A 12,220-nucleotide genomic window follows, 5' to 3' on the forward strand; every position below is an offset into this window, starting at 1 on the left:
AGAAAGAACAAGTTAAATGTTTGCCACTGTGGACAGATGGATGTTCTACATGGTAAGAAAGCGTAAAGTCGCCACAATTCAACCCCAGAGTTGGATACTCAAAATTGGTGAGGATTACTTAGAAAAAAATGGATATTAAGAGGCTAATGTTTGGACACCTTTCTGCAGAATAATCTGGAACTCTGGATTTTAGAGGGATGTTTTCATCATTGGAAGTTTTTGTAAAAAAGAAAAATCCAGATTTTTATAGAACCTGATATAAATTTTGAACTAAATGTCATTAAAAAAAAAAGTCCTATTTACTGTTCTTCACGCTGGTTTCGTGCAGAACAGAAACATCACTGTCAGATGTCCACTGATGAAGATCTCCACATTAACTTCCAAACCTTGCAGAAACCTGAAACAAATCCTGCATGAAATGATCTGAGAAGAAACACAGAGACCAGAAGTCAGGAGGTAGAGAAAAGGAGATAGCTTTACTATAAAGAAGGCGTCGCTAGCATAAGTTGCAACATCTCATACACGCATACAAGGTGATTATACATTTTCTCAAGTAGATGCACCTTACAAAAGCTGCTGCTTTGCATGTTGAGGCAAGACCTTAACAAGCTGCTCTGGTGCACGGAAAAACAAAAAGATGCAAAATATGACAGTTCGTTAAAAAACACAAAGGCGAGACGAAACCAGCATAAGATCAGTCGCTTAAAAAGTCCAGTTGCAGATGTGCACCAGTAAAATTCTAGACTTTGCAGCATTTTGAAAGGAAGGAAAACACAAGCCGACATTTTCTTTCTCATGAAAACTGAGCGAGACGATGGAGATAGTAAAGAGACACTCGCCTCTGTGTGCACATCCAACCAACGTGCACGGACAGATGGACAAGAAATAAAGCACTAACTATCAGCAAATATGCATACATCTTTTTTCTCTGTTAGGTAGCCAGTTTACATCCTGCATCCCCCCCCCGGGTCATCGGAGAGGTGCAGAGAAAGGCCATGTGGGTTGAGGGGAGAGGAAGGTGCAGGTTTTCAGACTCTGATTGGAAAGTTCCTACTGAGGTTTTCACCTTGTGTTTTTATCCATCAGGAATTCTTCTTCTTGCTTTTTTTCTGCTTCAGCACCAGCTTCCTGTTTTAAACCTATCTGTGCTCAAACTAACACACTGCAAAAACACTGTCATCAGAGAGTTAAACGTCAGGGGGGGGGGGGGGGGGGGGGGAGGTATTGCTTTGAGGTTCTGCAGACGGGAACACGAGGTTCTGATGGGGACAGAAGTGACTGGTGGGGTTTGGAAAATCAGACGCAGGACACTTTTCTCCAGGTGATCATGCAACAGCTGTTCAACTACGCATAAAGGTGATCCTTGTCAACTTGTAATCGTATCAGATCGATGCGTAAAGACCCTGCAGTGTGAAAATGAGGATTTCTGAGAATGAGAACAGGACAGTGATCATAAGCCTTAAATAGCTAATGCTGTTCATGCGTCATTATGGACCTTTTTGTCCACTTTTCCTGGTGTTCACGCACAGATCTTATGCAAGATTAGATTTTGTTGTAGCTATTAAACTCAAATATCTATAATGCTTCCCTTGGAAAAGTGAATTTGCTCAACAGAACACAGCAGATCATCTTTCTGCTTGCTTGAATGCTGGACAAAACAAAAAAAGAAGAAACTCATTTGTGGTTTGCATGAGGGCTGATGAGAAATTTTTATCCTCAAATATCTTAAGAGGGTAGTAAATTTTAAATGAAATGCTACACAAAAGCTAATAACGCACCAGAGGCAATATTCTGGCCAATCCAAGATTCATTAAAACACTACACTGCAAAAACTGAAATCTAAGTAAGATTAAAAATCTTAAATTGAGTACACATATGCTTATTTTTTTACAGGTAAGATAATTCTTAGTTTTTGTGCCAGAGAATTCATCTTGTTTTAAGAGTATTTTTACTTGTTTTGGGAAGTCTCGACAAGCCAAATTTTCTTGTTCTGTTGGCAGAAAATTTATCTTATTTTAAGCAACATTTACCTCATTTTTGTATATTTTTTGTTGTTTTTTAAGGCTGATTTTTTGCAGTGTAACACCCAACTTCTCAATATTTCTTATATGGAATATTACTCCTTTACTTTTTTATCATGTTCATAAAGAAAATCATGTAGTAAACTGGCATTTAAAGGGTTAAAAACCCAGTAATTATTATTAAATTTCTGATTTTTTCTTTTTGGTTTGTTCATTACTATAATTGTTTCAGAGATTCCTGCATAAAAAAACAGAAACAGAAAATAAATTAATCCAAAAATTAATTGATTTTTTTTCCCTTAATGACTCAAGAGGGTTGTGATGCTGCATTGTTTACATGTCATGTCTCATTTCTAGCTGTTGATGGACGACTTAGCTAATTAATACGCTGCTACTAGTCAACAAACTGCAGAATGAAGCATCATCTGTTTACTCCTCTGACAAGCAGCTTTCATTCATAAAACACAGGGAATTGAAAGAAAGAACAGAATAAATAAAAACATGGAGGTGAAGAGCTGTTTGTGTTGTCCCACAGCTAACAGCACATCTCATACTGGTTGGTGCCAGTGCTTTGTTTCCACCAGGCTCTGGCCTGCAGGCGAGATCCTGGAAGAAAGTCTGGCTGCTCCGAATAAATGAAAGGATGCCAAAATACATCCAACACCTCGACACCGACCAGAACCTGAGCCAATAAATAATGACACAGAAATGCATGCACACACTTTCATCAGAGTCAAGCATGCTGGTAATATCACAAGTTGCCAAGGTCCACCTGAATGCAACATGGGGGTTGAAATAGTGTGAAGAGAGGGGCTGCAGGAGCTGGAGTTGATGGAAGCCCTCCGGGTGAAGTGGGACACAGCTGTGCAGCAAACAGGCATGTTTGGTGAACACAGCGTCGGACAGGTGCCACATCCAGACGACAGAGGAGAGGGATAAGTTCCAGCTCCAGAGCAGCGCCGGCTTTCAGGCCTATCGGTTGTTTGAGGGGCATCAAATGCTACAGAGGATACACTGCTTGCTTCTTATTTACATCACAGAGGACCCAATCTCTTCTTCCACGTCTATCATCAGACAGACTGGCCACAGTCAGTACCAGGACTCAACGTCAAAGCAAAGGAAACACAGAGTGGAGGAGGATACTTCTTTCAGAGTGCAAATGTTAGTCAAAGCTACATTACGAAGGTGCACGGCAGGATAAAGATGCACCGCTGCGTTTCGTTGGTGGACACAGATGCGTGACTGGTCAGATAAAGCATTTCTGGGGAGGAAATCAAGTTTGAAATATTTACAAAGATAAGAAATCTTACATGTACAGAGTAAATGACAAAGAATAAATATGAACTTTCTGTGCTGTAGAGAGGTTACGTTCCATAAATCTGGATAACAACACAGCAACACACGACGCGCACAAGAAGAGCAGCACAACGGACAGACAACATGAGCTTCTTCGTTGACAAGCGGCTGTTTGTTTGTGTTGTTTCGTTTACGGTGACAAAAATATTCTAAAGTTATTCTCGTGTTTGTTGATAAACAAATAGATTGTGAAAACATCTTTGTTTTGGCTATTTCCTGTACGCAACGATAAAATAAGTTAGTCAAAATGTGTATAAAATAAGTCTTTAAATTAACAACTAATATATTAATACTATCCACATCATGTAATAAATAGAAATATAAAATAAATTTTTAAATACAAAGCAAAGCTAAACGTCCTAGAGCTATTTTAATTTGCATTGGAGTATTTAATAATAGTACCGCTGCTGAGGCGGCTACAGTGAGAGGGGGAAGTAAACAAAGAGTGAAAAACAAAAAAACATCAGAGGTGGCCGTGAAGTCATTCAAGATAGTTTCATGCTATAAATGTCATTTTCATTTCAAGTATTCTAAAAATGTCTGGTCATGTTTCTAGAAAATGCAGGAATGGGGGGGGGGGGCGTGTGGATCGAGACGTGAAGCGGAGCTCAGAATAAACGAACAGCGACACGTTCAGCTCGAACGTTTCAATTAAACATTTAAACATAATGCAACGTTTGTCAGGAATGGGAACATCTGGATGTTTGAGGACTGTAAAAACAACCCAGAGCTGAAATTTATGAAAAACTGGAAGGAAAACGTTGCAGGATCATGGAAGAAGATGGAGACGTTTCCTCCCAACATCATGCTATGTTTAATGAGCCGAGTACTGAACGAAAGTTTGGATGCGAAACGTCTGAAATAAAAGTGTAACGATAAATCATTTCTCATTTCATTTCCATATTTCCCATTTGCCCTGAAGGCAGCATCTGCTGGCTTCCAGCAGAGCGAAATCTCTGGGTTTCCCTTTCCGCTGTCTTCCAAGTTCTCTCAAACTCGTTTTCCCACCAAACTTCGGATCAATACTTTCAGTGGAATCATCTGGAAATGAAGAAACACCTGCATTTCGACGCTAGTTTGGAGGTCAGAGGAACATCGACCATCCCAGCGAAGGCAACGTGAAATGAGCTGCATGTGCGCAGCAGCAAAGCGAGGTGTTTTTACTGACCTGACTGAAGCCAAAGCAGGAGGTGGGAGTGCATAGTTTCGGGTGTCGGGACAGCATTCTTTAGGATTCAGCAAGTGTTTGTGGAAAAACCAACATCTTCCACTGTGTGAATGTTGATGAGATAAACAGATGTGTATCCTGACCAGGTGAGCGGTGTGAGGCTGATATGTCTGTGAGTGTGTGTTTAACCTCTGTTTGTTTTAATGGACGACCACGAAGAGGTACGAGGAGGACATCGGGAAGGACGGCATGAAGACACAAGAGGAGGAAAAGGAAAAAATCTCTACAGAGCGATTGTTGACGTCTGCTCTGAAGGCACACTTTCAGTCTGTGTGAAAGGAGAGACGGTAAAACAAGCACTTCTTTGTCTGAATATCACCTCCAGGATCTCTGAAGCAGCCGTAGAGCTGAAAACAGAAATTAAGGACTTGTGGTCTGAGTCCACCTCTGTGTTCGTCCAGGTGGTCTGCAGAGGACAGCCTGCAGTCTCCAGGCAGGCCCTGCTGCCTCCATCTGTGTACAACGTGCTTCATTTATTTAAACAATCCCTCCTATGTGCCTCGTGTAACGGTGCTGTGGATGATCTAAACGTCCTAAATTCAGAAAGGTGCTAACCAAGTTCCCCCATGCACTGCTGCTTCGTTATGCTAGCGAGTAGATGGCGTTGACGGGCGAGGTGGCTTCGGAGCTCTCGTTCCCCTCCGTCTCGTCTTTGTCCTTCTTCACTGTGTACTGGCCGATGAACGAGCCGTCCTCGTTGAACTGGCCGTCGCCGCCCTCCCCGTAGTCCACCAGGCTGTCGTCGCTTTCCTTCACGTTGCCATCCAGAGAGGTCTGACTGCCCTGCAGAGGCTTGTTGTCTTCGTCGCTGCTGCAGATGGACATGGAGAAGAAGTTTAATGGTTTAAATCTGAGCAGTGGGGGGGTGTTAGCGTCAGCAGGGGATGGAGGAACTGTCACTGGTTCAGGTTAGAAGGAGAAGTCTGAAGTTAGACCGCTGTTACAGTACATGTGATTCCCTTCATTTGGAATTTTCCTAAAGAACAGGCTTGATTGGTTTTCTGATCTAACAGTACTCACATGCTGGCTGATGATTGGCTGATTTGCCCTTCCCACCACTAATTATTCCAAATGAGGAAGTATTCCAGTCACATCAATAAAAGATTTATCCCACCAAGGTCACGTCCAAAGTACATCTCCATGGAGCCAACGTTTCATCACAGGTCACCAGTCGTCACAGCTAACTTTGCTGTGTCTTTTCTCACACAGCAGGTAGCCTGTAGACTGGACTAAACTGGTACCAGCTGGGACCATTAACTCCCCGCCACTGAGGATCCAGCTGGTGCAGAGGAATGGATCCATCAGCAGTCTGAACGAATCCAGCAGAAGTTCCAACCAAGAGCAGCTCGATCAGCTTCTCTGAAGGCTGAACATCCTTCAGCACCGAAAGTGTTCCTCTTTTCTAACAGACTGCTCTGTAGGCTGCTGGTAAACTGGTGGAACTGGTTATAGGAACGTGCTGGCTACAGAATTCCTCGCCTGGTTGCAGGGTAGAACCTTCAAGATTTCCAGAGAGAGACTCAAAGAAAGAAATGTGAAAACCACAGACGACAGCCAGCCGTGTCTGAGGTCCTCAGACTCCCCAGAATCCATTCTGATGTGATGCGACACCACCGCCACAGATCCCACAGGACCCAACAAACTGGCACCAGACTTTCCAGGAGACCTGGAAACTGATCACAGCTCTTCTGGTCTCATGAAAAAGTTTTAGGTTATTGCTGTAAACTGCAAACAGGATAAATAATAAGAACTGATCATTTATGTTCCAATGATCTAGGTTCGTCTTGATGACAGCTCACCAAGTCTCCATGGTGGGCTGGGACTCCGGGGTATGCCTGAAGCATATCTGAAAATTGCTGTGGGTCCACAGACATTTTCTCTGCTTTGCAGTTTGATGTTTGATTCAGAAAATCTTTGATTATAAATATAATCTCCATGTTCAACATCTCCAGACAGTCCTGTTTTTTTTTTTTGGCGTCCCTATTAAGAGGTAGAGTCCTCAGGATGGGAACCACTGACCAAAACAAATCCTGTTTCCAAAGAGTTTGTTTTAATATCATTGTTTAATTATTTCAGTCAATACAAGTCCAGGAAGTGACGCTAACTGTCTTAGTCAACAGCCTTTGTACCAGATCTAACAGACTTTGTGAATGTGTGGCTGAATCAGGACAAAGAGGACTGACTCTGACAGTTTTAAACGCCACAGCAGCACAAATCCACCCATTGAGACCAGGAAGAACATTTGGGTCATTTTACTGTAGAGCATGGAGGAAATAAACTAGTTATTAGTTTTTTGGGGGTTTTTTAAAATCCACCTAAGGGTCATGGGAAGCTTGAGTCTATCCCAGCAATCATCGACTGAGAGGCAGGTACACCATGGAGAGGTAACCAGTCATGCAGGACCAAAACAGAGAGACAAAAACACCATCCATGCTCCAACTTACTCCTAGGGACAATTTAGAGTAACCAGTCATCCTAACAAGCATGTGTTTAGATGGTGGGAGGAAGCCGGAGAACCCGGAGAGAACCCACACATACACAGGGAGAACATGCAAACTCCACTCAGAAAGGCCACCATTCGAACCTCACGGTGAGGCCATGGTCCTAACCACTGGGACACCATGTAGCCCTAAAGTTTAAAAAAAAACCTAAAAGAACCTCAGTGGGACTGGAAGTCAACAGATGGGAGGGAAAACCAGCTCTCTCGGTGGGCATGTGAGTACTGACAGAGAAAATCCAAATCTGTCCTTAAAAAACAGCTAAGTTCATTTATTCTGTACGGTATCCATCTCTCTAAAAACAGCCCCGTCTCCTGAAAATGCTCACGCAGAACTCGTAAGTTTGTAGACATGCAGCTCCACCTGAATTAACCTGCTGATCCATAAACGGTTCACCTGCATGTCGGACCGTTCAGTTGTTCTATGAATGATACTACCGTGATCATTCTCCAAATGTATTACGTTCCACACTTACTGGGCTGGAAAATACAACACCAGCAACCAGAAAGGATCCCTACATAACATACTGGATTAAACAAACTGGAAGCATTTTACAGAAGACGGGACTGATGGGAGAAATGAATACGGCCATCATTTGCATACACATGCTAAATGTAGGCTAAACATACAGACTACTGCGTCTGATCTCTGATCATAGCATGGCTGCATGTCTTCTAGTGCATCTGATCAGTGGTTCTTCATGCACAGGAAGAAAAAGCCTGAGATCAGCATCAGCTTTCTTATATCCAACAGGCCAGCAGCATGGCAACAGCATGGTTTGAAGGATGCACATGTGATATTATTATTATTCACACGGTTTCCTTTCTTTCCGGATGTCTGGGAGTCTTCAGACATCGTGTCTCCAGCTGCATTCTGACAGAACATGATCAGTAGCTTCTCAGAATTGTCATTCTCCATGCCAGCAGACTTTAGAAATGACAAGAAATAGCATTTAATACATAAAATAGAATCATTCAAGTTAATGATTAGGAATGCAAACAGACAGCAGCAACTTCTAGTTGCTTTTGGGGCTGAGAAGTTGCCGCCTCCAGATGTTGGGAACTGCTGGGAGTTTTTCCAGTGGAAACTTAAAGAACGTTGTTTCTTGAGATTATTCTGATAACAGTTCACATGTTCAAGTTCACATATTTAAAGTCCATTGTGTCGAATGTTTATTTAACCTTTATTTACCAGGCAGATACTTGAGATCAAATTACAGAGTACAATTTGATCTCAAAATGCAACCCCCGCCCCCCACCACCCTATTTTAGAGTGAGTGTTTATTCTGTTTATGTCGGGTTGGTAGTGGTAACACACTAAAACAACATCTCACAGGGTGAGAGGTACTCTACCGAAAACAAGATTATCTTTAATAATACCGTTACGGAGTATTAGATAACATTCATTCAGCAGAATTACACACCAGATGATTAAATGATTAATATGCATGCTTTTATAGGTGGAATCTCTTTGAGTGACAGGTGAGTAACACATTTAGGCCGCAGAAATCCTAAGTTGCAAAAGCCAGCAGCTGAACCTGGAGGTATCAACCACATTTAAGTCCCATCTGTCCAGACCTTTTCAACCCCAAAATGTTTGAACTGTGGTTCATAATTGGGTCTTCATAGGAAGTTCCTCTGCTGACATTATAGGACACTGCCTGACCAAAAACACAATGTAAATAAGTTTGACTCTCCTATTGGATAATTACTGCATGGGCGATTATCTTTTACTGGTAACAAGTAATTTAACCCCAAATGATGCAATGAGTAGCTGCTCAGAGGAGGAACCATCAGGAAGAAATATGCTCGTAAAAAGTCCTGAATGATTGTGATGGGTGATCATTTAAATGTTTGGTGAAATCAAATCAATGAAAAACAACAGTAGAGCTCAGAGCTATGTTTAATACAGATAGTAAGAAAATTTCCATATGCAAAATGCAAAAGGAACACAAGGGATTGGGACTGATCATTTGTGCAACCATAAGAAGTAGCTGGTCGGGTTCAGCATCATTACAATCCCAAAGGATGAGGTCAGCTGACTCCCTGAATACACTGAATGACAGGTTATTCCATCAACGGATTTTTTTTCTTCCCAGGCCATAATCCAAGATGATAATGTCAATGTTTGTCGGGTTTAAATGGTGTAAGAGTGGTTCAGGGAACAGGAGACATTTTAACACATGGATTGGAGTCCAAACCTGAAGCACATTGAGAATCTTGGGTAGTTGATGGTAAATGTTGTGTGCATTGGTCTGACTCTCCCTTTATCATTATAAGATATTGGTGAAAAATTAATGCAGCACTCGATGGTGATGAATCTTGTGGCATTACAGCTTATCAAAGTCCAGACAATGACAGATATGATGTGAACTCGTTCAGAGCCGATTGACACGCTAAATCATGTCCCAACGATTCCGAATTAAAAAAACAAAGAACAGCTCTGATCCAGGGGTGGGAAATTTGAAGCAAAAAATCGAAAATCGGGATTTTTTGTTTCACAATTTTAAAATCGATTTGTTTTTTTCTCATATTTTTTTTAATTAAATAAAATTAATCCACTATAAAATTTTGGGAATTTTTTCTGTTTTTATTGATCTTTTTACTTGTCTTCTTGGGCATTATAACAGCAGAATGATGGTTCTGGCTACTGTGTTGTTTTTTTTCCGAACTGAAATAAATAAAAAAAAATACTAGCAAAAAGAAGTTTAGTATAAAAAAAAATTGTTTTTAATCTACAAAAATCATCATTATTGAAGAATTTTGAGAATCACAATTTAAATTGAATCGACACCCAAAAAATGGGAATCAAATCAAATCGGGACAAAAGCATATCGTCACAGCCCTACTCTGATCCTGCAATCAGGCTGGTTATGATTTATTCATGTTTTATGGTTTTCATTGGACAATATACTAATTTCATTATTTCGCTACGAAGAAACAAATTATGTTTGTGGTGATTTATTCTAATGAATAGTACTTTTTTTTAGTTCAGATTAGATGGTTTTTGTGCAGCCGTGAGGTTGTGCTGAAAAAACTAATATAAACATAGGGATTGTTAATATTTTAAATCAAGTAAACAGCATTCAGACAACTGAAGCAGCATCAGAGTTAAAATAACTTTTAATATGAGTTCTGGTGATAAACCCCTTTCAACACTAAATAAGACGCTCATCTGGAACCAACCTAAAGTCTGAAGTCTAAATGGCGTCTTTAGGTTGGTTCTACTGGACTGTAATGTTATATATAACAGGTAGTATGTAAAACAAACGAGAGGCTCTGTCCTGCAGAGGAAGAGAGAGGTGTGATGAAGAGGCAGAGCTTCTTCACAACGCCTGCTCAGGTCACATTAGCCAAGCGTTCTACATGTTCATTATTCAACACTTTTTCAGTACACAATGTAGAAAAATTCACCTCTCTGATCACTTTTCTGAGCAGCAGAGGTGGAAAAAATAACTTTGATGACTGAAATGTGTTGAAGAGCAAACATGAACTAAAACATGCCCTGAAATGTTTCATCTGATGGATGAAACCCGCTCGGCTGCTAGGAGATTGAAATGCTCGGTGAAACAATACTGGAAGAAGCAATGGCAAGTTTTTCATGGAGGAGGAAGAAATCCAAGGCGATGCACAAATACTCATCTCCTTTCATACCTTTCCAGTGATCTTTGTGTCAAAATAAATCCAACAGGTGACACAGACGTGAGATGATAGGAGACAAAGACAGTCATGAAACAGATGGAACAACCACACACACTACATCAGGAGTGCCCAAGTCTGGTCCTCGAGATCTGCTCTCCTGCATCCCTTCTTCAACACATCTGAATCAAAGGGCTGGCTTTCCTCATCGGCATGTCATCCGGCTCTGCAGAGGCCTGACAACAAGCCATTCATCCGATTCAGGTGTGCTGCAGGACAGCCGATCTTGAGCACCAAACATGGGCAGCCCGCCTCTACATGAACATGAATCTGGACTTTCTAGAAAACTAACATCTGCATCTCTCTCTGTGTGTGTGGTAGGTGATGCTGATTCCAGTGCATTATAACTGGTTTTGAGCTTCATTTTTAAGTTACTGAGAATATGAGAACACAGAAGTGAGGATATTTAGGAAAGCCATGTTGTGACATCCTGGTACTCTGATTACTATGCATCTGAAGACAACACCATGCAAACAGTGGTGGTGTGACTGGTTTAGAAACAAGCCACCAGTTTAACTTGTTCTGGTCATCCTGTAACTGTGAATGTGACAGGTATGAACCGTCTCAGTTTGAGTAGGGTTAGGGGTAGGATGATGGTCCAAGGACCTGTAAACCAGGCATGCGCAGCGCTGGTCCTTCAGGGCCCTAATTCTGCAGGCTTTCAATGTATCCCTGCTCCAACACATCTGACTCAATAAGTCACTCTGAAGAACTGCATAGACTGCTGGATCCATTTAATGTGAACCAGGTGAGTTGGAAAAGAGATACATCAAAAACCTGCAGGACAACGACCCTTGAAGGCCAACTTTGGACACTCCTGCTGTAAACCATTAACCAGTTGGGTGTGTTGGGAGGTGAGCTTAGCAGGTCTGCTCCTTTGCAAAAACTTTGGAGAAAGTGTGGCGAAGAAGGAACCTTAAGGCTGGTAATGTTGGGGAGCTAGCAAGATGTGAAAGTAGCGCCCTGTCTTGGCTCCTCCCCTTCTGGTTTTGCTCCTTGTGTGATCCAATGTTTTTTTCTTACCTCCACCAAGGAGGTTATGTTTTTATCTGTTTGCCTGTTTGTGTTTTTCTGCAATGCAGGAATATATAAAAACAGACAATGGTGAACTTTGGGAAGAAGTTAGACTTGCACTCACTGTGTGGAGATTTTACTGATAAAAAACACGGCATGGCTGGTCTGAACAGTTCAGAAAATGCTGATCTACTGGGATTTTCACATGTGACCATAGGGTTTATGGAAACTGGTCTAAAACAGAGAAAATATCCAGTGAGCAGCAGTTGTATATATATATATATATATATATATATATATATATATATATATATATATATATATATATATATATATATATATATATATATATATGGTTGTTTTTATTACTATTAATCGCTGGATTTTGATAGTTGTCATTAAATC

General features: G+C 41.2%; 1 protein-coding gene across 7 annotated transcripts in view; it reads right to left on the reverse strand.

Moving 5' to 3' along the window:
• Nucleotides 1-456: 456 nt before the first annotated feature.
• The window catches only part of nfasca (neurofascin homolog (chicken) a), an 89,327-nt gene continuing 77,563 nt past the window's right edge, over nt 457-12,220 (reverse strand). For 5 of the 7 annotated variants that reach the window (XM_079242946.1, XM_079242949.1, XM_079242948.1 and 2 more), the window contains one exon: nt 457-5,416. In XM_079242946.1, coding sequence (XP_079099072.1) covers nt 5,188-5,416 — 229 coding nt within the window. In that variant the 3' untranslated portion in view covers nt 457-5,187. The remainder of the gene's footprint in view (nt 5,417-12,220) is intronic. The other 2 variants (XR_013771360.1, XR_013771361.1) reach the window with 1 other exon arrangement.

This window comes from Telmatherina bonti (assembly GCF_933228915.1).
Source record: "Telmatherina bonti genome assembly, chromosome: 6".
Taxonomy (NCBI): domain Eukaryota; kingdom Metazoa; phylum Chordata; class Actinopteri; order Atheriniformes; family Telmatherinidae; genus Telmatherina; species Telmatherina bonti.